The 27,900-nt window shown below is 52.9% G+C and overlaps 1 protein-coding gene across 2 annotated transcripts in view; it reads right to left on the bottom strand.

Moving 5' to 3' along the window:
* ZNF423 (zinc finger protein 423) overlaps window positions 1-14,129 on the bottom strand; it is a 329,875-nt gene extending 315,746 nt beyond the window's left edge. For both annotated transcript variants that reach the window (XM_033845086.2, XM_073795610.1), the window contains exon 1: window positions 13,716-14,129. In XM_033845086.2, coding sequence (XP_033700977.2) covers window positions 13,716-13,755 — 40 coding nt within the window. In that variant the 5' untranslated portion in view covers window positions 13,756-14,129. The remainder of the gene's footprint in view (window positions 1-13,715) is intronic.
* Window positions 14,130-27,900: the final 13,771 nt, after the last annotated feature.

Raw genomic sequence — 27,900 nt, 5'->3', positions numbered from 1 at the left:
TGCACATAGGCACACATACACACACATTCACACCCATCTGGGGCATACACCAGCCCACACAATCCCCTTCCCTGTGCCTGGCCAGTGCGCCCCCCTTTAGAAAGACAGCTGTCCTTGGTGAGGTGGGGAGAATGAGGGATGCAGAAACCTCTTGCACAACCTGGCACCTCGGGGCGGGGAGGGGGGGGTAGGACGATCCCAGCAGGTGACAGATTAAAAGCTAGGTTTTTCCCAAGCATTTTCCTCTGGCACTGCATTCAAAGCACAAATGTACAGGTGAGAGAGAGAGAGAGAGAGAGAACGGCAAAGTCAGGCTGCTCCGAAGTGTGAGCAGCCCAAGCCTCCGGATGGCCGTTTCAGTTTTACAAAGCTCTTTCTCACACCTCTCCTGGGAGGGGAGCCCCCATTTCATAGAACATGAAGCTGAGGCTCACAGGTAACATGAGGAGGAAGTGGGTGGGTAAGAAATGGGAGTCCAGGGCTTCCCTGGTGGCGCAGTGGTTGAGAGTCCGCCTGCCGATGCAGGGGACACAGGTTCATGCCCCGGTCCGGGAAGATTCCACATGCCGCGGAGCGGCTGGGCCCGTGAGCCATGGCCGCTGAGCCTGTGCGCCTGCGCGTCCGGAGCCTGTGCTCCGCAACGGGAGAGGCCACAGCAGTGAGAGACCCGCATACCGCAAAAAAAAAAAAAAAAAAAGAAGTGGGAGTCCAGGTCTGTCTGCTCAGAATCCCCCCACACACCCCCACAGCTTGGGGGGTCCAGGATGTTCCCAAGGCAGACCCTGGCCAGGGTCAGTGGCAGCAGCAAGATCCCCCCAACTCATCCTTGCCCTACCCCCAGGCACAATTCTGCCACAAGGTCATCACATGACCTTGGACATCTGATTTGCCCTTCTGGGAAAGTCTGACCATTCACATGACAAGGGAGTTCAGCTAAGGATTCTCTAAGATCTGTTATTTCTTGTGGGGAAAAAAAAAAGTCTAAGGCCCCCACCTGAGCAGTGAGAAGTGAGTGTCAAGATGAGATGAGATACTGCCTGAAAAATGCACACTCCAGTGCCTGCATACAGGGGGAGCTCATTACATGTTAGCTGCTCTGGGTGTTGTGATTCTATCTTTCTGGACAAAATCAAACATTACCCCCTCTTCCAGGCCTTGCCTGATTCCCCCTATCAAGGGAACCCCTCCAACCTCTCTCAGCCTTCAACCTGCACCTCTATCTTGGGCCCTGTGGTTAGGGTGGTATGTCCTCTCCAGACTGTGGGCTTCCTGAGGGCATGGCCTCCCTTTGGTTCATCTCTACATCCTCCTTCGAGCCCAGGCGAAGATACTCACCTGGGTAAGATACTCAGGATATGGATGGATGGATGGAAAGGAAGGAAAGGGAAGGGAGAAGAGGGGAAGGGAGAGAAGGATGGATGAACGACAGATGGATGGATGGATAGATGATGAATGACGGATGGACAGGTGATCAATGGAGGACAGATGATGGATGGATGATAGATGGGTGAATGGATGGACGATGGATAGAAGGGAGAAGAGCATGACTAAAGGACTAGTTGAGGGAAAGTATCGCCCACACCCCCAAGCTCCACATTCAGAGTGCAGTTCAGTTCCCCTTTCTAAAGAAGAAATAAAAATGTTCTATAAAGATAAGAAAAATGGTCAACCTCACCAGCAATCAGGAAAGTACAAATTAAAACAATGAGCTGGGGCTTCCCAGGTGGCGCAGTGGTTGAGAGTCCGTCTGCCGATGCAGGGGACACGGGTTCGTGCCCTGCTCCGGGAAGATCCCACATGCCGCGCAGCGGCTGGGTCCGTGAGCCATGGCTGCTGAGCCTGCGCGTCCGGAGCCTGTGCTCCGCAACGGGAGAGGCCACAACAGTGATAGGCCCGCGTACCGCAAAAAAAAAAAAAAAAAACAATGAGCTGTTTCTTGCCTGCCAGATTGGCAAAAAGGAAAAGGGGGGAAAGAAGAAGGAGGAGGAGGAAAAGGGGAAGAAAAGAGAAAAGGAATGCATCACGTGGGCAAGGATTGGGGAAACATGCATTCACACACTATTACTGAAGGTACACCCTTTGTGCAGGGCAATCTGGAAATATCCTTCAAATTTTATGTGTCTACCCTTTGACCTAATAACTCCACTTCTAGGAATCTAGCCTAAGAAACACAAAGATTTATAAACAAGGGCGCTCCCTGCATCCTTGTGTATAACAGTGACTAACTAAATGTCCATCAGTAGAGGACTGTGTATAAATGCGGTACACCCATTCTACAGCATTATGGCTATTGAAGTGGAGTCGTCTGTAACACTAACATGATGATGTCTCCTACACTAATGGTTCTTAACCCTGGCTGCACAGTCGAAGTACCCAAGAAGCTTTAAAAAAAAAAAACAAAACTCACCTAGGGCCCCATCCTCAAAGAGTTTGGATTATTTGGTCCATGGCGGGGCCCAGGTAATGTTATTTCTTTAAGTGCTAGGATGATACTAATGTGTAACCAAGATGGGAAACACTCTTTTATGAAAATAGCAAATAAGAGAAAGTGTAGTCAAGCACTATACGATATTATCTAGGTTTAAAATTATGTATGCATGGGTGTCTACACATATGTTTTTGTGTAAGGCCACCACAGAAGAGGTCTGGGAGGAAAATAACTGTGGGTAACTGTTCTCATCCCTGGGGGAGAAGGGGGAGAGATTAAATTACTTTTTAAGATGTGTAAATCGTTTTTTTTAAGATGCGGATATGGACAGCCCAAAAGGAGAACACAGATGGGTGGTGGAGCAGGACAGACCTCCTGTGCCTTCACTTGTGACTCTCTCTCCCAGCCCAGAGTCCAGGCACTCCTCCAGCCCCTGGAGAGAGCATGAGTTTCTCTGTTATCTTTTCGGGTCCCTTGGGCTGTTACAGGTAAAGGGAATGGCTATTGACTCAGGCTCCGGAGTTGGACCAGCCCTGGGCTAATCCCAGCTCTGCCCCTCCAGCCATGTGACTTTGGCCAAGGTACTTCTGGGCCTCAGTGTGTGCATCCATGAAACTGAGGCCCAGAAGATAAGTCAGAGATCTGTTGTGAGAACTGACGGGGGGGGGGGCGGGGGGGGCAGGTGGGAGGAGCTGAAGGCAGGGCCTGGCACAGGTGAGTGCTTGCTCACTAACCCCCCATATCCTCCCCACAATCAGGGCCAGCCATGATGGCGACTCCGGATGGGCGTATGTAGGACCTGGACATTCTCCACCCACGTTGCCCCTGGATTAGAGGAGCATCGGGGGGCTTGCTCCAAGGATGCTTGGCAAAGGCCCTGGGGCCAAAAGAGCCAGGGGCACCTCAGATTGAACTGTCAGACACGTGAAAAGATACCGACATCACAGTCAAGCCCTTGACATGTTTTCTCTTATCCAATGTTCCCCTCAATCCTCGAAAGGGCTGGGGGAGCCAGGGAGGATCCAGCTGCCCTGCTGGCGGATCCCCCACATCTGCCACTTCAGTGTTCTCGCTCTGCAGACCTGTCACTTTAAAAACTACCTTGAAAATATCTGACATCTTTCTAGTCTGTATTATTTTAAAGCCAAAGCATCTTGTGCTTTCCCAGTCCTATGTTCCAGGAATTAACATCTTAACCCATCTAAGACAGAGAGCCAACCCAACCAGTTCCATCCCATTTCACACACAGGAAAACCGAGGCCCACAGTGGGAGCTGTCCTGCCCAAGATCACAGAGCATGCTTCCTCCAAACCGCAACCCTCCCGTTCCAGAGAAATAAATCAATGTTGACTCAGACCTTCAGTGAGTAGGGGGTCTTTCTTTTTTACACTGAGTTTTATTTTATTGGCAGTTTTCCCCACAAACACATCCCATTCTTCTCCTTCCTCCTTGCTTCTCCCAACCCATCCCTCACTCCTAGTGCTATTGAAGGGCAAACCATCCCTGAAAGATGCAGAAGGTCCTGAAGGTCGCTTAATGGAGGCTGGACTGCAGAGTCCTGGCCAGCACCAAGCTGGGTCAAATATGTCCACTTTGAAGCCCCCTCAGGATTGTGGCAGGAAGGGGGGAGAGGAAGGGACTTCACTCAACTGAAAGTTCTGTTTTATTTAAAGTTAGTATGAAAATCTCATATTGCTTTTATCATTTGAAAACAATGTTTTACAATCCAGCACAACGCTTGGCACGGTAGCTTCAATAAACTAGCTACAATCTCATAGCAGAGAGTACTACACACACCCCTGCCCCTATCTGGGCTGAGGATAAAGGGGGAGAATGGGTGCAAAGCATGCCAACCCCAAGGGGCATGAGGGTTCCCAGTCCTCCAGAGAGAGCATGTCCCACCTCCTGAACAGAATAGAGACTGGGGGAGGGGAGGGGGGGCAGGAGAGACCACCAGAGATGTCAGCTGTGAGCCCAAGTCACCCACAAAGATGATCTGTGCTCCCTATCAGTTCACCCACTCACTCATCGACTCATTCATCTAGGAATTCATCCAGTCATTAACCCATCATTTGTTCACTATTCACTCATTCACTTGTCCACCCGTTCATTTATTCCCTCAACAGTTTACACACTTACTCATTCACCTAACAAATCCTTTTTCAACACAGGGACCCAGAAGCCCAAGTCAAGGTCATCTGCGAATGAGGGTGGCGTCCTGGAAGCCCACCAGGCTGACTGCATCCTATATAAAGAAACCCTCCCCCTGGACAAGAAGAGCAAGGCCAGTTTTGCCAACTCTCAACAGGGCTGCTCTGAGGACCTGAGATTTGAGTTACTCCCTGTTGCCCCAGGAGGCAGACCCAGAACCAATGCACCTCAATTACAGGAGGCGGACGGCAGCTTCACAGAAAGACGAACACGTGAAATTCAAACTGAAAATGCACAGGTGTGCCACAGAGGTCGTGAGCTCCCTGAGACAGAAAGTGTGTGAGTCCAGGCTGGATGGAAACAAGGATGCCATAAACACACTCCAAGAAGTCTGAAGGAAGTGGCCTCCAAGGTTTCTCTTCAACGTGGGATTTTCAGGATCCCGAGAAGTTCAAAGGCAAAAATAGTAGAGTCTTCCCAACATGCGTGCCAGGCCCCTAGCTGGTCCCTCTCTCCCTGAGGGGATAGGGGACAGGGACACGGCTCCCCAGAGAACCCAGCGCTCTCTGCAGCCTCCATCCCAGGCGACAGGAGCCCGCCCCCTCTTTCCATCCCCCTGCCCTGGGAGCCTGCCTCTCCTCCCTCACCCTCTCCCTGGGGACTCCCTGGAGCTGGTGATTGTCTTTCCTCTCCCCAAGTTCAGACCTGCAGCCCCATGGGGCTAGGGACAAAGCAATATCTCAGGTTCAGGAACCAGAAATATGCTGTATGTTGCTGGTGGCCATGAGGTCCTGCAGTCCCCAGGCCAAGGGGGTACACCCAGCCAGGATGTGACAGCCACTACCATCCCAGCTCCCTTATCCAGCCATGCCCTGCTCCCTAACCAAGCCCAGATGGCCATCACTCTGTCTCAGGCAGGTAGAATTCAGTGCAACAGGAGTTAGGTGGACAGTATGTTTTACTTAATTAGGATCAACAGAAGAGATAAACCTCACAGCAGGATAGGGAATGACAACGCTGCAAAAAATAATTCATGCCCGGGTAACGAAAGGGCAAATTTCAATTTCAGGAAAAAAGAAAAAGGGGGAGAAAAAGGCACCTGGCACCTCCAAGGAGAACAGTATAAGCGTCTGCAGCACCCAGACCTGTGGGCCAGAGGTGGTGGGCAATCTGCGACTGGAAATCAAGGCAACAACGTGACCATTTCACAACAGCTGTCCCTCCCCTTCCCCATCACAGACAAACCAGCCTGAAGTGTGCAGGGCTGGGTAGGTCAGAGGGGCTATCTGGGTCCTGGCAGGCAGGTGTGAGGGCCACAGGGCAACCTCACACCTGCCAGTCTCAGTCTCCAGAGGAACGGTGCCCCTCAGGGAGACAGAACAAATGTTCTCATCCTCAGAGTGGTCACCAGATGACTCAACAGCTCCTAAGCACCCCTCCTGCCCAGCCCCCAGCCCACCAGCCCCGATGGAGCCTTCATCTGCCCTGCCCGGACTTCGGGCACTCCAGTCTCCCCTCTCTCACCAGAGCTAGGAAAAGCATCACCAGCTCTCCCAATCACTTCATCTTCGGAGCCTCTGTTTCTCACCTCTCCCTAGAAAACGGAGGCCTTGAACTGGATGGCCTCCTCCGAGAATGATGGGCTAAGACCACGCCCAACCCACCACTACCCGGGCGTTGGCTAAAAATGAAAGTTCACAGTGGTGACGGCTGCACAACTACGCGAACGTACTTAATGCCACTGAACTGGACACTTAAAAATGGTTAAGATGGTAAATTTTACAGTATGTATACCTTACCTCAATTTTTTTAAAGGGAAAAAAAAATGAAGAGTTCTGAACCCCTCCCCAGACCAGCTGGGTGAGTATCTCCAGGATCTGGACCCAGGAATCCGCAATTTTAACCAGCTTCACTCCAGGTGAAGGTAACGAACCCAGCGCCGAGGATCCTCTAACCTGTAGGAATCCACTCTCTTCCCAAACCAAGGTTCCCTCACCTTTGCCAGCATAAAGCCTTGAATCATCTCAATAAATATCTCTTGCACGAATGATTATGCAAATTAACGAATTCTCCAGGTTTCATAGCCCCAGGAAATACTTTTATTTACCCTGCTCTCCCTCCAAAACGAATGCTCCCGCCACCTCAGACAGTACAACTGGTACACAGCCGATGCTCTCACCTCCCAACCCCGGCCTCAGGTAGCGTCAGCCCAACACCCCCATTAGCTGCGAGAGGGAAATTACTGTTAAATTAGTGAGCCCATCTACAGAGCCCCATTTTATATCCCAATTCAGAAGATGACATGAACATCTGCTTTCACTTCAAGACATTAATTTTCAATTATTGGAGAAAAACAAAATTAGTCCTGACAAATTGCTGGCGAACACGGGCTCTTGTCTGGCAGTTCATAATAACAACTTTGGGGGCCCACAATTAGTGTCCTCGGCCGGAGTTTCCTGAAGCGTCCTTGTCATCTGGAGTCAGTGGCAGAAGTCTCCTTGCCCCGAGTTCCGTCCGCTCTCAGGTGGCTGCCTCTTTGGCAGCCAGGTTCAGAGAACTAAGGAATTTCTGGTTTTCTCTTCCTGGAGAAGGCAGGGATGGAGGGGGAGGGACATGAATAAAAACACCCACCCTGACCATTTTCAGTTTTGGACATGTCAAGCTTGCCTCCCCTTCGGCAGCAGGATTTCACACACTTAAGACAGGAATGAAAATCACTCCTGAGTTCAAGGGCACCCAGTAAAGGTACCTTAGAGAGCCTTATAATTTCGCATTGGCTGTCTGCAGTGGGAGAAGGGTGGGTTACAAGGTCCTCTTATGAGACCCTTCTATCCCTACCATGATGTCATCCAAGATTCTAAGTCTAAAACTCACCAGGCCTGGCCTCTGAGATTAGAATGTTTATAAATCTTCTGCAGTTGCTGGGGGTACCATCAACCCAGGAACTTGGTTCAGCCCGGGTCAGGAAAAAAAAAGAAAGAAAACCTGGAATTTGCCAACCTTACGGACCCCAAATCCAGAGCAACCCACTTGATAAGAGATTATCAACACCGTAATCTCATTCGATGGGTTTTTTATGTATCTTGGCTGCTGTAGTCACTATATCAATAAGAAGCCACTGAAATGTGAATGAGCAGAAGAATTCTGAGATAATGATGTAGCAGCCTTTGAATCTGACTTGCCTCGATTGAAACCAGAGTGTGTTTGCCTAGCTAACACGTTCTGACTCTTAGGGGGCAGAGGCGGTGGTCACCAGAGGGAAGCAGGTCAAAAAAGAGAGAGAAAAAGAAAACAAAACAACAACAACAAAGGTAAATTATATCTTTAAGAAGAGAATGAAAAGACATTGCTAGTTCCAAAGTCAACTCGTAACTGAGCTCTGACATTGTGTAATTGACTTCGCAAGTAGAACAACAGCAATGTAACAAAGAAAATGTCAGTGTTTTCACAGCACTAATCTAAAACACTGGGAGGCCCTCCCGCTGTCAGCCAGGGCTGACAATACAATAGCTTTCAAAGGGATATTACCATCATGCTTTTATTCCTGACAGCAATCAAGACAAAGAGAATCCTTTTCACAAGACATTAAAAATCAAACCTTTGTAAAAGAAGATAGGTAAAACAGCGTTCTCCTTAAAGACAGCCACACGGAGCAATCAGCTAATTGGCGCTCCTTGAAAGAGGTAAAGTATTTTTATTTACTGAGTGTACAACCCCCCCCCCATCCCCGGCAGGTAAGCGATGTATCAAAAGTTTCCACCAGCATTTCCCCCGCTCCACTCCACCCTACCCTCTCCCACAGTCAGAGGGAGCTGAGGGCGCCAAAAACTTCAATTGGAATATAACCAATCCAGGCTTAATTAGTCCATTTTGGGTGCAAAACTACTCTGATTACCAACTAACATGCAGGAATTTGCAGAAACTGTCAAATCCACCAACCAAGGTGTATCAAGGTTTTCCCCGGCTACCCACAGTAACGGGGAGCCCACTAACAGTTTTCAAGGCATTCTGTTGTAATTACCCTGGACCCTCAGATCAGAAAGGAACCCTGATATCTATTGCAAACATTTTCGAGACGTGAAGATAATATTCTTTGCAAATACCAGTGTACCATGGACAAGGTCCAGGAAAGGTAAGTCCATTTTAACCTCGGGCAAACAAAGAGTTAACTAAACCCACCCATCCACCTCCGTTAAAAAAAAAAGAGAGGGCCAAGATAGGGCTAGCCTTCCTCTGCTTGCCCACCATCAAGACAGTTTTAGATGCCTGCATGTCAGAAGTTAGTGACGCTTACAGAAACCTGCAGGTCCAGGAGCAGCGAGTTAAGAGGTGCTGACGTTTGCGACCTACCCACTCTCCAAGCCACTGAAGTCACATGGCCCACCAGTTGCCAAGGGGTCCAAGATACCATGTCCCCACACCTCTTCAGGGCTTGACAGAGCCACTGTGGTCTAGGTAACCCCAGGCCTCTAGGAGGGGGAGAGAGAACTAACTCCATTTCTGGCAAGAGGTCCCTCTGGAACTCGGAGCCAAGGTGTTTTGTGACTTTTCCCTCTGGTACCTAACAGACCATCTGCCGAAAATACGCAAGTGAGTCCCGTCACTCAAAGACAGAAACATTACTCTATACACATCTGCAGAAGAGGATGCTTCTACTTTTCAGACAGAACTGGACACCGTTGTTTATTTTTAAACAGTATCTGAAAAACTGGTGCTATTCACTTTACTGCAAAATGGGCTGAAATTTTAAAAGAAGAGGGAACTGGCCCCAACACTGCCTTGAAATATCCATTCTCCTACCACCACCTCCTAAATCAGCCTTGTTCCAAGAGCCAGGCGGCCCGTCTCCATCGGTGGCAGGTTTCTTTCGTTTACACATCCAAATGAACAGTTAAGAGAAATCAATGCATCTAATTGCCAGACTATTAAATCCTACATCAGGGGAAGAATTCCAGAGCTACCAGCTTAAGAGCTGGCTACCGATATAGCAATGATTGCAACTTTCTATTAGACTGAACCAGACCTGCAGTTTTAGTCTCCAGCTAGGAACGCTGTATCAGATGCTGCACTCCACTTTCCCCCTCCCTCTCCCCCTCCCCTGTTAACATGCTGTAGCAGGCCACAACAGTGCCAGGATGGTTCTACGCAATTACTTCATGACTGTAAAGTCACCAGCATTTTGCACCTTTCGTGCGATGCACACTCAGCACCTTATGGTTAAACGTTTAGCAGGGTCCTCCTGTCCAACACACATAGTTTATCTTATTGCTTATTAAGTTTTTGCAAGAAACAAGTGGAAGAATCTAAACAGTAATTACTAGACATAAAGGATGTTTTCTAGAGTGAGACAGGTCCTCCCAAAGCTGGGAGTTGGTGACTTAATTGAGGAAGGGGGGATTAAATGTTAGCTGCCCCAATCCACATAGAAAGCTAAAGAACCTATAAAGGATTTGTTTTGCCCTTCCTACAAGCTCATGTACGTTTAGCCAAACAAATCTGGACAATTTACACCTGTATGTGGTCTCAGCTGAATCAAGAAACCTGTAACCTCAGATGCCTCTTTTTATTACAACTCAATTATTTCCATGGAAACACGAGCAGTGGCAAACTACACCGCTTCCAAGTCCCTAGACCAACAAATTTATAAGATGGACTTTGGAGGAGCTATGGGCTGGCAGGAGAGGAAGACAGAGAAGGGGAGGGGAGCACAGAGAAGTCACTGGGGGTAGTTTTGGGATGTTGTAGTTGGCGGGTCCATGGACACAGCCTGAGTGCTAATTAACATTAAGAAGTGTAATTAACAGGCAGTTGCTGGATGGAGGAAATCAACAGTATTACCAATTATTCAAAAGTTTTAAGCTGAGCCTGGGAAAAAAGATGTATTAATTTTCCATATAAATGGAGGGGCTGTTTTGTGGATCTGAGGAGGCAGTGTGGGTAAAGGGAGTAGGTTAACAAACCACCTGATATCATTGGCCAAAATAACATCAGTGAGATGTGATGGGAACAACCCCGGAGAATGAGGCCGAGATTATCAAAGGGAACAAATCATCTCACAACAGCCACACCACACCACCAGGAAACAGAAAGGGAGAGGATAGTGTCGGGAGGGAGAAATCGGTCAGAAAATGTGACTTTTGTAACACTGATATTTTTTTTGGTGTGTGTGGTTCTTTTTTTTTTTAAATCACAGGGCTTCTGACGACCAACGAGGCTATTCTCCCCGCTGCCCTACTGCCTAGCACTCTTCTCTATTTGTTGGGTGTCCACCCTGGGAGCTGGGTTTTCCAAAGAAAGACAAACATCCAGGGGGGACAAGTGACCCCACTCCAGAAGGGAGGTTGTGTCTCTGAGTGGGAGGTGCGACGTCCCCACTAAGACCTGTCATGCCCTGCTTGCAAATCACACTTTCTGAGCATCCACTAGAAATTGTTACACTTCTGTCTTTCCTTCCTGCTATGGGCTTTCACATTTGCTAGATCAATTACGAGCTATACAGCCAAGCAACTTTCACAACATATAATGTGCGGACTGGGGAAGTCCACAATGCCTCGATGTTAGCCCTGACACACAGCGGCGGAGGCCAAATAAAATAAAATTCAAAAGGTACCACTGTTCCTTAAGAAGCATCTTTAAAGGTGAAGACCTTGTCATTTTAAACACTTGATAAGGAGCTGTCCACACTCAAGCACACTTTTGAATATTGCTTGAGAAAGGGGGGGAGGGGAGGCAGTTCTTGAAAAGCAATAAATCCATCACCTGCTGTAACTCTTATCTATTCAAATTATCTTCTCTCTTAATTCCTCCCCCTTAAGGGGCGGCATCTCCACCCTGTTCACCCCAGTAAACTGAATAAATGGCAAAATGGTGAGAGACAAGGGCTGGAGCTGCTTTTGGAAAATGCAAAGAGTCGCGAGAAGAAACAGAGAATCTCACACTCCAAGGGCCGAAAGGCAAGGCGCTTCTCAAAATGCCTACACTAGTCTTGTTCCCACTTTGCTGTCTTCCCCCCATCAATTAGTTTGAATTCTCTGCTATACATGTACATATACACATTGAGAGAGACAGACATTCATTAAAAATCATGTCCAAGCTCATTCCATGAAAGGTTGAAGACTGACTCTTGAGTCTTTCTCAGTGATACACAGAGTGGTTTTAGAATTAGGTTCCAGCAACTCTGAAACACCCACCCATCTGTTCCCGGCAAATTGCTCCACCTTTGCTTTCTGTGCCTCGACTTCTAAAAGAAAGAGGTATGGAGGCATGGGTTCGAGTTAGAGGTAGGTAAGCTCTGCATCTTCCTCTATGAAAAATCTGTTTCTATACGCAGATTTAACTCAAAATCAACTGCCCAAGTTGGATAAAACTGTTTTTCCAACCAGAGACTCCAATTGTACATTTTCCTCTGGGCCACCTTAAGTGGCTCTTGAAGGAGTGAGCAGTGAGCCAAGGAAAGAGAAAAGAAATCAAACATTATTTCAAACCGAGAACCCTTCTATTCAGCAAAAGGACAAACATCTAGCGTTTTCCTGTCCCCTTATTGAGGTCTCCATTTTGGTTTCAACCAGAACACCCTCTAGACCCTCCAGTTCTGTGGAACAGGTCAGGCTATCCAGGACCGGGATGCCTGCCAGAGTGAGGGGAACAACACCAACTTATCTCAAGGAAAAAGAGGAAAGGGAGCAAGCGGGTTGCTGAGTTTGGACTGAGTTGGTCCGCTGCTAAGATGACAGGGAGAATCTCTGCTGAACCGAGTGCCCGCGATCTCCTGGGACTTTGGAAGGAGAGCAATGGCGGGTGTCTCAAGACCCTCCTTGCCAGATGCAGCCCCAGCCATTCCAGCCAGGAGCAAGGCTGGCAGGAAGGGAGCAGGGGCCCCTGCGCCTTACCGCGCAGGCCTCCAGGAAATGAACTTTTCAGAGCAGAACTGGGCTCGGGCCAGAGGTCATCAAGGGAATTGGGAGAGGACAAGGGCCTCGGGACTTCTGGCTCCAGAGACGTAGCGGCTCTCATCCTGTCCCTCCTCTGTCATCTCCCAGCGCGGGGGACGGGGGAGGCCGGGCACCCACCCAGGGGAGACTGGAATGGGGACAAAGCAGCAGACGAGGCCAGGAGAGGGCAGCGGGTGGGGAGAGGACAGGGGAGGGGCTCAGTTGCCTTCATGCGGCATCTCCCCGGGGCCTCTGCTCTCCAGGGCCCCGCTCGGCCCGCGGGCGCTCGGTAGAAATAGAATGCGAGACAAGGACAAGAAGAGGGGGATGTGGGGCTGTGTGTCCTCACAAACGTGTGCACTCCGGGGACCTGAAACGGGAAGCCAGCCTAGGTGACGAGGGTGTGGGTGCCCGGGGTCGGGTCGCGGGAGCTCTCCGCGGAGGGGCGCGCAAGGCAGCCGCTGCGCTCCCCTGGGGACCAGCGTCCCGCCGGCGCTGCGCAGACAATGAACTCCTGACGGAGGCTCCCGGCCCGGTTGGCCTCGGTGGAGGAGGCAGGAAGTATGGGGGCCCGTGCCGGGAAGGCGGCCTGGGCAGGGGGCGGGGAGGGGGCGCCCGGCGGCCAGGGCCGGGGCCCGGGGCGCGCGCAAGCAACGCCCGCCGCCCTCGGCTTCCCGGGGCGACAAGGCGTGTACAGAGGAAAGGCGGCAAGGCCCGGGGCCCAGCGAGAGCGGCCTCGGAGCTACCGGCCTCCTGGGCGCCCATCCTCACCGCCTCTTCCTTCCTCCCGCCGCCCGCCCGCCGCCGCCGCCGCCGAGATTCGCAATCCCCGCCAAGTCGGGCCCGCACCCCTTGATTGGCCACGTGGGCCCGGGGCCCGCAAAGAGGGAGCAGCGAGGGCTCCTCAGCGGCGCCCCCAGGCCCGAGTCCCCCGCGGGCGGCGGCGCCGGGCCCGGAGAGGGTCCGGGCGGGTAGGGTGTCCGCGGTATGCCCCCCTCCACCTCCACTGCCTCCGCCTCCGGCTCGCGGCTTCCTCCTCCCCCTCCTCTTCCTCCTCCTCCGCCTCCGCCTCCTCCGCCTCCTCCTCCTCCTCTCCGCTCGCTCGCTCGGGTCCCAGGCCGCCCGCCCGCTCGCCGGTCCCTCCTCCCTCGCTCGCTCCCTCCCTCCTTGCTCGCTCGCGCCTCCGCCGGGCCTCGCTCGCTCACCTTTCACCGAGCGCGGCTTCGCCTGCTTCCGCCTGGACATGTCCGGGGCTCCCGGCGCTCCGTCGCCCTCCGCGGCCGGCTCCCCCCGCCGCCCCCCGCCGCTCCGGGCTACCCTTCTCCCCCTTCTCCTCCTCCTGCCTCTCGGAAACTTTTTTTTTTGCAGCCGGGTCGGCAGCTGTGGGGAGCGGATCGCAGGTCCGGGGCGGCCTCCCTGGGGGGGGCGGCCCGGGCCGGCCGAGGCCGCTCCGGGGCGGGGGGAGGCCCGGGGGGCGCGCCGGGGCCCTGCCTGTTGCAATGCGGCAGCCGGGGGCTCTCGGTCCCAGCAGCGGTCCCAGCGGCGCGGGGAGTCCGGAGGCCACTCGGCCGAGCCGAGTTATGCAAAAAAAAAAAAAAAAAAAAAAGCCGCCCCCCTCCTCCTCCCCACCCCCCGCCGGCCCCCGGCCCCTGCGGCCCCCTCCCTCCCTCCCTCCCCCACCCCACCGCCACCCTCACCCTCCTCCTCCTTCTCCTCCTCCGCCCCTTGCCGGATTTTTGTGCAAAGTTTGCAGGCGTCCGGCTACGCAACCCGGTGCGGAGCTCACAATGAACCCATCTGAGGAGGGGGGACGGGGCTGGAGTCGAGGGGGTCTCGGGGGGGAGGAGACCGGGAGGCGGTCGGGAGCGCGGAAGCTCAGCACCCCTCGAAAAAAAAAAAAAGCCTTCCGATTACCCCCTGCTGCACAAAAAATAATAATAAATATTAATGGTTTTTAAATGCCCAAACGCCTGGTTTGGAAATTATGATGGATGGGGAAGGGTATCCCTCAACTCAGCCTACTTGGGGGGTTCGAAACGGCCGCAGCCGCTCGGAAGCCGCAGCTCGGGGCCCCTGGCTCACGCCCCCTTCTCTGGCTCTCGGCTCGGTCCGGCGCCGGCCCCCCGGAGGAGGAAGGGGCGCGCGGGGGCGCTCAGGCGGCGGCGGGCAGGCGCGCCCGTGCCCCGGGCATTGCTCAGCCCGTGCGCCGGGCCGCCGCTGCCTGCCCTCGGGCTACGGTGCTCAGCGCGCGGCGCGCAGCGGATCCCCAGGCCGGTGCCAATTCGCCGGCCCCGCTAGCTGCCTCCATGGGCCAGGGGCTCGGAGAGGGGGGAGGCAGCGGCCGCGGCGGCGGAGGAGGAGGACGAGCAGGCGGCGGCCGGGCTCCCGTCCTCCCGGGCAGCGGCGGCGGCGGCTGCGCCCCGGCTCCTCCGCGCTCCAGCCGGCGCCGGCCCGCCCGCCAGCCTCCCTTGCGCTCCTGTCTTCTTTGTGGTCGCTGGCTCTCCTCCTCCCGATCCGGCTGCTGGGGCTGCACTGCAGAGACACATAATAAAGCCAGGCTTGGCTGGAAATGTAGCCGGGTCCCAGCAGGAGGATGTGAGGAGCGGAGTCCCGGCGGGGGAGCGCTCTGATCCCGTGGGGCGCCCCGCACTGCTCCGGCTCGGATCAGACGGAGAGAGGGCCAACAGCACCGAGCGATGGACAGCGCTGGAAATACAGCTCCGGCCGCCCGCAAAACCCGGACCGCGGCGGCAGGCACGGCGCGGGCGCGGGCACCGCACCCGCACGCGGGGCCCCGATTCCGGCGCTGACGGCCCCGGGGACGGGAGGAGGGAACAGACACAGGGCCCACGAGTACTGTCAAGCTCGCCAAGGTACATTTGCATCACAAACTGCAAAAAGTGAGGGGATTGGGGGGAGGGGGACAAACTGCGGTGAACTGCCCAGGCACTGCCACCTCCGCAAATTATGCCCCACACATATGCATATCCCTGAACCTGGGTTTTCCCTCTCGGATTCTGCCCAGCGGTCCGTGTTTGAAGACCATTCCTGCCCCACATCCAGAAACTCTTCCACGGCTGGGCTAAATCTGTTCGCCCCCAACACCTGAATCAGTGGGGTTCCCGCGCCTGGTTGCACGCTTCTTAGCTAAGACTATAAAAGAAACACCCTAGCCCCAAAATATTGCAGTAGCACCGCCTCCCCCCACGACTGACATATAAACCAGCTCCTACTTGACACAAAGTTTTGCCCCAGCCACCAGGGGGCGCCTCGGGTCCTTGCAGCGGTTGAACCAGTTGAGGCTTGGGTCTCGGAGCCGGCAGGCCAACGGCTCAGACTTAGGAAAACTCTTCCCCAGGCGGCTCCCCTAAACAGTTCCTTTGCCTCCCCATCCCCCACCAGCTGCAGGAGGCCAGATCCAGAGAGGGGAAAGGGACCCGACAACACCCGCCCACCCCGCCCTTCCCTGGGCAAGTGGCGCCACCTTGGGCCGGCTAGCCCCAGAGCTGGGAGAGCGGAGCGGGTGCGCGGCGCGGCGCTGGGGGTTATCAATCTCACGGATCGATAAGTTGCCACTTGGAGAGAGGAGGGCTGTGTCCCCTCGGAGACGAGTTACCCAGGGCAACCTTTCACGGAAAAACCTGCTGCCCGCCGAGAGCCGCGCCGGGGCCGGCCGGGCAACGGCGCCCGCCCCAAGCAGGACGCCTGCGCCCCGCCGTTTCCCAGCCCGCCCGCCAGCCCGGCCCGCGCCCCCCTCGGCTAGCTGTGCGGTCCCACTCGGCCCTGCTCGCCTCTCTGGGCCTCCGAGTTCCGACCCCGTGCTGGGCTGATAGCAGAGGTAGATGCCACCTCCGCCCCCGCACCCCCACCCCCCGCCGCGGCTGGGGAGCAGGGATAGGCCTTGAGGCAGGGTCCGGGGAGAAGACCAAGCTAGCGCTCTCAAGGCCGTCTCCGAAGTAGAGTCGGGCGACCAGCGAAACGCGACGCCGCCGAGGCATACACCCTGCCACCTGGAGACCAAGAGCGAGTATCCCTAGAGGAGCCAGGACTAGGACAGAGACGTGCTCTAACTGGGACTCAGACCCTGAAAGCCGCCTCCTCCCCCCATTAGGGCTGCCACCCCCGGGTCACCGCCCTCCCCAGCTCCCGCGTCCGAGAGCCTCCAACGTCTCGGCCTTCCCGGAGGGAAATGGGAGCCGCCTCCCGCAGCTCAGGGATAGCCGGGGTAAGGATGAGAAGGGGTGTCAAGGGCCAAAGCGAGGGCAGAGGCCGCAAGGCACCTGGGAAGGAGCCAGGAAGGAGGGGCCGAATCAGCAGCTCCCCACCCCCGCCGGCGCCTGGGATCGCGGCCCGCGGAGAGAGGCTGACAGGCGGCAGATGGCACACGCTGGGGGAGGGGGGCGATTGGCCTCGGCTCCGGGGTGCCCCCGCCGCGGGCTGCCTCTCCTAGGGGGAGGGGGCGGAGAACAGCCCCCGGCTCGCCCTCCCAGGCTCTCTGGGGGTTGGAGACTGCGGATCGGGCCCAATCGGGAGCCGGGAGAGAGAGGGGGCGGACAAAAGGAGCACGGTGGGGAAGGGGTTGCTGGAGGATAGGAGGGGTCGCCGGGCCGGAGGGCTGGTTGGAGACCCGCAGCGCTGCCCTTTTTCCACCCTTGGGAACTGCGGAGGGCCCAGAGGCCAGAGGAGGGGGTAACAGGATAGGGGGCAGGCGATAGTCTATCCACAAGGGAACTAATCCACAAGGGCTGGGGGTCCTGGAGAAGGGCACAAAGTTTTCTGGACCCCGTCCCGAGTGTCGCCGTCGTACACGTTCGCGTCCCGACGCCCCCCCCTCCCCCCGCTAAAGACCTGGCTGCCGTCTCCCAGTTCTGTGGCAGTCAGGGTGCGGAGGGAGCTCGACCTCGTCCCTGCCTCGGCCCGGCCAGCTTTCTCAGAAGCTTGTTTCATTTTTAACTCCTTCCAGAAATATGCTGTTTTAAGGAAAATTCCAGAGCAGCAAAAATCCGGTAGCTCCTACTGAAAGGGTCTCAAGGGGCACTGGGTGAGGGCAGGGCTAGCTGCCTGCCGCGTGGGCTTCGCTTCTCACCAGCCTGGCGACCTGAGACCAGAAAAAGGACATTTTCAGGTGACACTTTGTATCCCACCTGCCTACTTCCGGCAGGGGATCCAAGAGTCTGGGTCCCTCCCGCCATGAGAAAGTCCCCCGGTGGCCTCTTCTTCCTCATCTGCAAAGGGGACAGCTGCTCCTCCCCTACCCAGAGGAGAGGCTGGGAAAAACCCTTCGTAAGCTGTAGGGAGCCACCATCATAAATGCAAGAGAAATTACAAGTTAATGTAATTTTTGAAAGCAAATGAGACCTTGCTCACATAAATGGGCATCTTCCTTTCGAGTCACAACTTCACTGGAGAACAGGGCACCTCTCACCTAAGGTGTTGCCTTTTCCCATCCAATTCTGCTTGCTCCTAATGATGTATATCCCCAGACACACAGCAAGTGAGGTTCCTTTGAGTTTAAAAAGAAGCCGGCGTCGTCCAGAGCAGTCCGGTGAACGCAGAAGGGGCTGTAGGTGGCAGATAACAAGGTAGGACAATGAAGTAAAGTGAGATGGGGTTCCTTTTGTGACCTCTAAACTAGTATCCCCGAAAAATCTCGAGAGTTGTTCAAGAGGTGCTTTTCAGGAAGTGACCAAATGACCGTCTTCTCCCCCCATACGTGCACACACACACTTACTTTAAATGACGCTTGAATATATACAATTTGGAATTTGTGATCTTTGTTTACCGTTTTAATAACTTGAGAGTCACACTCTCCACTGGGGACATTTGCATCAGCCTATAAGAAACAGTCATTTCAGGGAGGGAAGACGAACCCCCAATTTCCCCCCAGAAATAAGTTCATTCCTTTGTTATTTGTTTATTCAACCTTCATTTATTCATTGTGTGCCTACTGTGTGCCCAAACTGAGGGGAAGGCAATGAACAAGAAGGACCACAGTCCCTCCCTGCTGGGGCTTGTTCTCTGGTGGGGAGGCTGACTTTTAATAAATGGCCACATAAATAATTATTTAATTACCGTTTTGAACAATCCTGAGAAGGAAAAGTATAGTGTAAATGAGGCCAAAAAACAGAGGGTCACAGTGGTGGTCTGGCTGAGAGCCTGAAGGAGGAAAGAATCGGGAAAGAGGACAAAGAACAGAGTTCCTGGCAAGGTGAACAGTGTGTGGAAAGGGCCTGAGGTGGAAAGGAGCTGAGTGATTCCGAGGGGAAGTTGTCACAGTTCCGAGCAAAGGGCCCAAGGAGGTCACCAGGCTTAGAAGCCAATCTGATCCATCTTCCAGTCCAGCCTCCCTCATTGCCTCACTGGAGAACCTCGAGAAGGGACTCTGTGAGTCCAATTTCTCATCTGCAAAATGGGAATGCAGAGAACATGCATCTCACGGGGTTGTCCTGAGGATTTCACATTAGTTAAGTGCTGCCGGTCTGGCCCAGAGCAAGGCCACGAGGCCTGACAGCCATTATCAGACCTTCACTTCCTTCCTTCCTGTCTCTCCCTTTCACCGCCCTTCAAGGTCAAAAGTATTTCTAGAGGGAGATGCCAATCACACAATTGCAAATTCCCTCCTTGCACTGACAAGTCCCTCCTTCCCTGGGCTGCTGCTTTCTAGAAGTTTTCTAGCAGCTTTAGGTCTGTTGAGAAGGCTCTGTGTTCGAGAGGACTTGATTTTTCCTTTTGCTCTTTTGCGTTTTTGTTTCATTGTAACCACCCATCTAGTCGTGGAATCCAGGTTTTCCTGGGCACTCCTGTCCTGGGGGTACTCAGGAAGCAATGGCTGTGCCCTGTGGTTGAACCTGTCAGGAGATAACTGGCCACCACCCACCATCCAGGTCTTCCCGCCTCCACAGAGGTCTTCACAGCATTGAGGATTCCTTTCATATGGCTTGGTCTTGAAACTTCTGAGACATCAGAACAGGGTAAGTCAAGATAGAAGAGAGTCCCTTTCTCTGCTCTTAGTTCTCAGCCTGGTGTTTTGGGGAGGGAAATCCCTACAGATGCTCCTGCAATTCCCCAAGGATCCCATGACCGCAACTCAAAGAGGCCAGCGGCAGGCCCAGACATCTGCGTCCCTGGAGCTGTGGGAGTACAGTGCCAAAAACAATAAGTCGGGTGTGGGAACCTCCTGTCTTCTCCAGTTTCTGTTCAGCTGGGAAAGCCATTTCTATTTTATCATCATTATTATAATTATTTAATTCTTCAAGCATCAGCAGTCTTTGCAGGGAACACCCACAAGGCAGCAAAGAAACCAACTTGGCAGAAGGGTCCCGGTGGACTCACACCCTCAGAAAGCTTGAAACTCCTGACCTGGCCCTGAGACCTCCACCCAGACCACCTCCGGGTGCCCCAGGGTGCGGCACACACAGACCTGGGGTCACTCTTAAAATGCTTCTTTTACAATGTTTGTGATTCACTTTGAAAGAAAAAAGCAAGCCAGTGTATAATGAATGTGATAGATGCCCACTTTTCTAAGTTTGAACTAGGAATGGTCCTATCAGGCAGGGGCACATTTCAGAACTGGTCACAAGGCCTTTGGCCATTGGTAACTCCAGTGGCCACCAATGTTTTGCTAATTAGCAAACAGGGTATCCAAAAAAAGTGATAGATTTAGAAATGGGCACTCACTGGTGGAATTAAAGGCATTTAAGGTACAGTTGAGCAAAATGATCTAGAGACACTCCCCACCTTGCCTGCACAGGGAGTGTAAATCTGGTGAGGCTGGGGTAGCCTGTCCCTTTAGGGCAAGCCCCTTCCCACCACCACCCCCAGGCTCTGTCCCTTCAGGGTCCTGTGTCCAGCCATCAGGTATGATTACTGACTGCATGGTGCCCAGCAGAGGACACAGAAGCCTGCCTGGCAATGTGATGGGGCTTGTCTGGAGTATATCTCTCACATGGGAAGTGGTCAGATACCCTTAAAGGACAGAATGCCAGCGCTTCGTTGACCTGACAAAACTGGTTGTAGGACCTGTTTTGTCCTTGGGGTGATCCTGCTTTCACAACTTCCTCGGTGTGAGACAGAATTTGGCCAGAGACTTGCCTTCACCATCACCTGGTAGAGAGGTTAGGCGGGAATAGCAAACGCTTACCCACCTCCAACCTCTTTTGTGACCACAATTATTTACCAAAAAGATCTAAGAGTGTGCAGGACCAAAGTCACTAAGATAATTTTGCAAAAAAAAAAAAGTGATATTAGGTTGTTACCTGTGCACATACCCTTTCCCCTCCCATTCCCCCACCATCATGAACAGAACCTACAAGGCCTAAGAGAAACGCCATGAAAATTTCAGAAGAGCATGGCATGTGGGGTCCCTGTGCTGGCACATACAGTGGAGGACCCAGTGCCCACAGGCAGGTAGGCGGGAAGTGAGATCATCTGGGCTAAGCCTGCCCTGCTCCCCATTACATCTCTGGTGCCCTGCAGATGCTCAGAACTTAGTCAGGGCATCGGGAGAAAAACTGTCAACCTGTGCCGCATACAGAGGAGGTGCCCACTACACCTCTGTGCAATCAGCCATTTTCACATGGTTCATATGGTGGACAACAGAGGCCAACTGGTAAAAACCTTTGCCTACCCGGCTAGCTATCTCAGGGCAAAGCCCCAGGTTTTGACAAGTATCCCCTTCACGCCACAGTGCCCACTTCATGCCCAGTGAATGGTGGTGACTGGAGAAGCACGCTGACCCAGGAAGCCAGAGGCAGACTGTAGACAGACTGGGCCACCGCAGAACACAGAGGCCGGTCTCAGGGAAAAGGGCTCAGCCTCTCAAGCCAGACAGGCCTTGATGTGAATCCCAGGGCAAAGCAACCCCATTTATAAAACGAGGAGAATAATGCCAATGGCATAGGCGGTTGGGAGCCATAGGGTAATCTCGCTGTTGACTTGCCTCAGTCATGTGTAGGGCATGAAATGAGCAATGCTGTCACATGCCTGACACACAGCACTTGGGACACGGCAGATGCTTGATAAATGTTATGTTTTGATTGTGGTCCTTCAGTGAGTGGTATGGCCGTGACCCTGCTGAGGGGTGGGCTGACGGCGGGGAGAGCTCATTGGCAAGGCCCAGCGAAGGCAAGAAAAGAGAGCTGGTCAGGCATCTTCCCTGAGAGGGGCTCTCTTTTATCTGCCAGTTCCCTGGATTCATTACCAGGTCCTTCCATACTGTACGTGCTTAATAAACGTCAGCTATTGTTAATATTCATAGGCAAAGCACACACAACAGCCACTCAATAAGTTTAGGTTCTCTGAGTGGCCTCAGACGAACCCTCTGTCTGCCTCAGTCTCCCCATTTGTGAAATCTCTCTGGTTCTCTGACTAAATGAAGAAGCAGATCTGGGTTTACTCCCATCCTCTGGCCCCACGGGCACCCGGCCAGCCATCAAAGCCAGAGGAAGCAGAGGAAATTCAGGTGAAAGGGCACCAACAGGAGGTGGTGGGTCTTAGGCTGGGAGCAGAGGGAGGCCGGGCTCGGACCCCTGTGGACCAAGCCTGGGGTAGTATTTCCCAGAGCCTGCTGCTGCCTCCTCTGAGTGCCCCCTGGCCCCATCCTGGTCATGCACATTGGGACATGCCAGGGCCTGGCTTCCCAGGGGCCAGAGGGAGCTCCCGCAGGGGACTTCAAAAGCCCAAATGCCTTTCAGAAAGGAACTAAAACTTTCTGCTTAACCAAAGCCTCCACAGGAGAAGAACAGCCTAGCCCTTTTCTTTTTAAGTCTATTTTCCAGCCGGCTGGCCTGGTCATTCTCTTTTTTTCCTATTATAAACGGTCCCAGCTGCAACACACAGGGAAAAAAACCATCTCCCAGGCCTGGACAGGGGCCGGTCGCAGCCACAGCCGCCTGGCTGGCCTCCTGCGGCAGACAAAGGCGGCTCCAGCCTCCGGCACCCACTGGGAGAGGCCCTGGAGCCCCTGTCCAGAGCCAAGGCCACAGCAGGAGCAAGGGGAGGATTCGGGAAGTTTCTGCCAGCACTCCAAACCTTCTCCGGCCCCCGGGGAGCAGAGCTGCCATCCGGCCAAGCCAAGGACTTCTGAAGAGCCTGTTTGTTAGGGCAGAAAATGAAAGATCAGGCTCTCCCTTATAAAAGCCACAGGATTCAGGGCTTTAGACCTGGAAGGGCCCTATGAGATGATCTAGTCCAACCACCTGGCTGGAAAGATGGGGAAACCGATGTCTTGGGGGACTCACCCAAGGTCACCTTGCCAACTAATAGCAGAGCTGACTCTTGAAGCCAAGGCTCCCAATTCCAATATTAAGTAGCAAAGAAATGTTCCGGGGTGGGGGGGTGTCAGGAGAGGGACCTTAATATCCTGAGGTTGCCAGATGGAGTGGGGATGTCCTTTCTTTTGGGGACAACCCAAAAACAGACAACCTGCTTTGGACTCTCCACTCCCCTGCCTCCCAGCAAGTTATTTCATTTCTCTGTGCCTCTGTTTCCTCACCTGTGAACAAATGGAGTTATGCTGGTAGCTACCTTGTAGGGCTGCTGTGAGAATTAAATGAGCCAATATGTAAACCACTTAGGAGAGTACTCAGAAGTTAGCTGATTACCTATAACTGTAAAGATTTGTTTTCTTCACCCACCCAACGAAAATGTATTTGCAACCTCTGGGCTCTACTCTGTGACAGGCTCTGGACCAGATGCTGGGGATGCAGCTGGGCAAGGCAGACAGGTCTGTGGCCTACTAGAACTTCCAGTCAAGGGGAGTTAAGAAGACTGATCACTGTGGGCTGTCTAGCGCAGTGCCTGATGCAGCACACCCCAGTTCCTCAGTTCTCCCGGTGGGCATGTAGCAGATGTCACAAACAGCTGTCTCCAGAGCAAAACTGACCAAGCAGATGAGGCCAGGAGACTGGAGAACCCAAGGGGGCTCCAAGGAGAACACCCTTGCCAAGAGGTGAGAAGCTACCACGCAGCTTTTTGTGCCCTAATGTTGACAATGAGTTTTAAGTATTCTAATTATGTTTTTAAGTGGGATTGGGCCCCAGGTGGATAGTTAGCGACCTCCCCAGCCTGGTGGGTCTGGTTCATCCTCAGAAGAGCCCGGGCCCCCTGCTGCCTGCCTGGGGTACCACGGAGGCAGAGGTGGTGCACAAGCAAGAGAGAGTCCTGGTCCTGTACCCTTAGCTCATGCTCCATCCCGGGGTGGGGCCCTGGAGCCCGCCGCAGCGCTCAGCTCCCCACCTCCTCGCCATGGCCCGTGCGAAACCTGCCTCCCGGGACGGGTTGGGGCGCCAACCCACCTTCAAAAATCCAACATCCAACTGTCCTCCTCCTTTGCCCTCCAAACCCCAAGGATTTCCCAGAAACTCGGCCTCAGGTCGAAGGAGTGGGGGTGGGGGGCGCAGAACCACGCTCCCCTTGGCCTGAGGCAGGAATAAGCTCCCCCTCTTCCGCACCTTTCTCCCCAGTGCCCCATCCCCAAGGCCCAGCCCGATATCCTGCAGAGAGCTCTTCCTACAGCACCTAAGCTGATGCCCACGCGCTGTGATTATCTTCATTTTACAGGTGAGAACAGAGGCTCCCAGAGGCTGTGTCACTCACTGGTCTAAGGTCACACGGACCTTAAGGGATGGAGCCAGGATGGAAATTAAGGTGGATGCCCCTCCAAAGCTGGAAATTTTCCCCTGCCCAATCAGTTAATTTCAGTTTCTACACCTTGCCTGAAGCATAGTGTTGATGTATTGATTTTAGATTGATGGTTTAAAAAGACATGGATAGGCAGATATAGAGATAAAGATGGTATTTGGGAACCACAGATAATTGTATCAGGTGTCAAGTTTGTGGAGAGGGATATCCTTCCCCCAAATCTCCATCAACTCTCAAATTCTTTTAATTTTTAACTAGGGAAGATTTCAAACAAGCAGAAAATAATATAGCAGATCCCCATAGGCCCCCAATACTTGTTAAAAATTTACCACATTTGGGGGGGGCTGTCTTTGATAGGGACAAGTGATGTTCTTTCAATCTTACTCAAATGTAGCTTCAAGTCAAATGTCCTAGGTACCGTCTACCCTCTCCAACTAGACCCAAGCCCCTCCTGTTTTCCATTTCAGGAGGGAAGCTCCAGGGGCTTTAACTGAAATATTGTATCTTGAACACTTCAATTATCATTTGACCCTGGGGGAAGGGCCCCGTGAACAGGCAGTGGAGGTGGCAAGGGTTGCATTTTACGGGGATGCCATCTGAAGCTCAAGGCCAAAGTTCTGCCCTCTCTTGCCCCTCCCTGGCCCTGCCTCCCTGTTTACGTGCTGCTCTCCTTGGAAGAGTGGGTGCAGAAAGGAAGGGGTGCCTTCAGAGGGAGGGGCTGCGAAGCCAAAGCTCCTGGTAAGAAGGAAGGAGCCAGGCTGTGCCCACCTCCCAGGGTGAGGGCTGCAGGGCCCTGGGAGGTCAGCTACCCTGCCCGCTCCACAGGGGCCACAGGGTGCTTGTTGGGCCCCTGCAGAGAGTGAGCAGAAACAGCCAGTAGGGCATCTGGGAGTTGAAAGGGAGGGATCTTAGGTCACCTTGGGGGTGACAGGCATTGAATCAGGCAGGTTTGTATCTCCAGGCATGATGCAGGGCTCACCTGTCATGGAGGACCATCCACCAGGTCAGGTGGTAGACGCTGGCTCTTGTACTTAGGTGTCTTTCAACATCCAGAAACATGCACAGAAAAACACACACCTTTTGGGGACCTTCCTCATGCAAATGTATCTGTCAAGCTAATCCCAAGGTTTGGAGAAATCTAAAGCCAGAAATGCTGTGTCTCTTCTTGGGCAGGTCCTTGGCCTCACTTGGGCTTTCAGCAAAGTCACAGAATAGAAGCAGTGAGATATAATAACAACAACAACAGTATATTTGGTTTTGTTTAATGTCTGTCTTTTCCACTAGATTAGAAGCCCCGTGAGGACAGGGAACTTTTGTATCTCATTAGCTGCCTGTCCCCAATGCCTACGGCAAGCCTAGCCGCTAAAATAATTACTTTTTGCAAAGAATGCAACTTTACCCTCCCAGAAGTAGGGAATGGATGTGTGGGGTGGGTAGACAGTTGTTCTCACTCCCTGACAAGCTCAATTTTTAGCCAGTTTCCCAACAATGAAGGATGTCCCATCTTATCTCTCTTCTGAAGCTCTGTTCAAACCCCTGAACTTCCCATCCCCCAGACAGAATTAACTGCCCAGTTTGCAGCTGGGGATAATGTTGCTATTACATGATCTTCCTCTATTTTTGAAAGACTGAATAAGAAGCACTATAATTGAAACTACAGGAATGCAGAAAGAAAATTACCCACAAACCCACCCAAGATTAAAACAATGTTTTCCTTTGCCCATGACATTAGCTTCTCATTGCCCATCTACAAATTTGCTCTCACAGATTTACCATAGTACCCCACATAAACATTAGGTCACATATTTTCCGCCAACATTATGCAGGGCACACCCTCCTGGTTTTGCTGTTAACCAAGTTAACTTCTCTTTCTTTCTATCTCTTCCCCAGTCCCCACTTCCAAAGATGGCTGGTGCGTAGCCTTCCAGAGGGATTCTCCATGTTCACAGGTCATATACAAGCAAAAAGTACTTAAACGGGAAGGGGCAGGGCTGGTATTAGTGTTAAAAGGTGCATCACATTACAGACATTGGACATTTGTGCGCCTCTGGCTCTCCTTACTTGACCATATATCATGGAAGCACTCCAGGGCACTTAGAATAAAACATTTTTCATGGTCCCATACTATCATATGTGTAGACGTATCACAATTTGACCTTTCCTCTTGGAGGTAAATGTTTCCAGGTTTTTATCACTTCAAAAAACATTTCCGTAAGTATTCTTGTGTATTTATCCTCAGGTCCCAGGATGGAATCTCAGGAGTGTGGTTGCTGGACAGAGGCTATGTTTTCTGTTTTGTTTTGTTTACATTTTAATATATATTGCCAAATTTCTTTTCCCTCAAAACTGTAACAACTCACATTTCCACCAACTACATAGGAGCCCGCCTCCCCTCTCCAACCCCTTATCAACCAAAACAAAGTGACATCACCCATTTTTTAAAAATATTTATTTATTTGTTTGGCTGCGCTGGGTCCTAGTCACCGCTTGCAGGACCTTTAGTTGAGGCATGTGGGATCTAGTTCCCTGACCAGGGATCACATCTGAGCCCCCTCCACTGGGAGCATGGAGTCTTAGCCACTGGACCACCAGGGAAGTCTCCACCCATTTTTAATTTTGCTCATCTGATGGGCATAAAAAAGGCATTTCATCTGGCTCTCATTTGCATTTTTCTAGACCAGGAGTCAAATTTCTTTTTCTAGACCAGATACAAACTTCTTTACATGTGTTTTTGGCTGTTTCGGTTTCCTCTTCTGTGACATGTCTGGCTGTATCCTTACCCTTTTCGAGGGGCCCTGTGATCACGCACTTATCTCAGTGCATCATAATTACTTATGTTCCAGCATGCTGTGAGCTCCACCGGGGAAGGCCTGAATCTTATTCTTGGCAACATCACCAGCACCTAGCACACAGTAGGGCTTCAGAAAACACTGAGCGAAGGAAGCAGCCCCTACCAGCCCTGGGAGACTGCATTATGCAGCCCTCAGGCCCAGTCACCTGGGCAGCCTGGTGTGTCCTCCTGATAGGAGGACCTGTGCAGGTTCTCACACTGGGCTATTTGTTTATTTCTCTCAGCTCACTGTCACAGGAACTCTTCACCTGGAATTATTTTTTTTCCTGCATCGGGTCTCAGCTGTGGAGTGCGGGCTTCTCTCTAGATGCAGTGTGCGGGCTCAGTTACGGTGCGCAGTCTTAGCTGTCCCGCGGCATGTGGGATCTTAGTTCCCCGACCAGGGATCGAACCCCCCGTCCCCTGCATGGGAAGGCGTATTCTTAACCACTGGACCACCAGGGATGTCCCTCACCTGGACTTTTGAAGAGCTCCTTGGCAAAGCCAAGTGGAATCACATCCTAAACGCTCCCGAAGAGCAGAGGGCCTTGGCTGCCTCCTTTCTCCTCCTTCCCCCAGAGGACGAAGGTCCATCCCGCCCCCACCAAAACTCCTTGTGGAACGTGTGGCCCAGGAGTGTCAAGTTCTTCTCCTGCAGGAAGCCATTCTCACACTCCTGCTCACTGTGAGTGAGAGGGTCAGAGGAGGAGGGAAGGTATGGGGACCCCCACCAGAAATGACCCCAAGTTGCCTTTCTCGGGGGGCGGGGGGCGGGGGCCTGCTCACGTGGTTTGGCTGCATAAAAAGAGCCCACTTGAACCAGGTATGTGAGTGCCTTACCTAAAGTAAGGCTTACATGGGCAGCAGGTTTTTTTCCCAGCAGCCAGTCTGATTCCTTGGTTCCCCTCTGAGAAGCACGG

This window comes from Tursiops truncatus, chromosome 19 (assembly GCF_011762595.2).
Source record: "Tursiops truncatus isolate mTurTru1 chromosome 19, mTurTru1.mat.Y, whole genome shotgun sequence".
NCBI classification, from domain to species: Eukaryota; Metazoa; Chordata; class Mammalia; order Artiodactyla; family Delphinidae; genus Tursiops; species Tursiops truncatus.
Note: the sequence above shows the minus strand (reverse complement) of the source record. Positions and strands in the feature narration are given on the sequence as shown.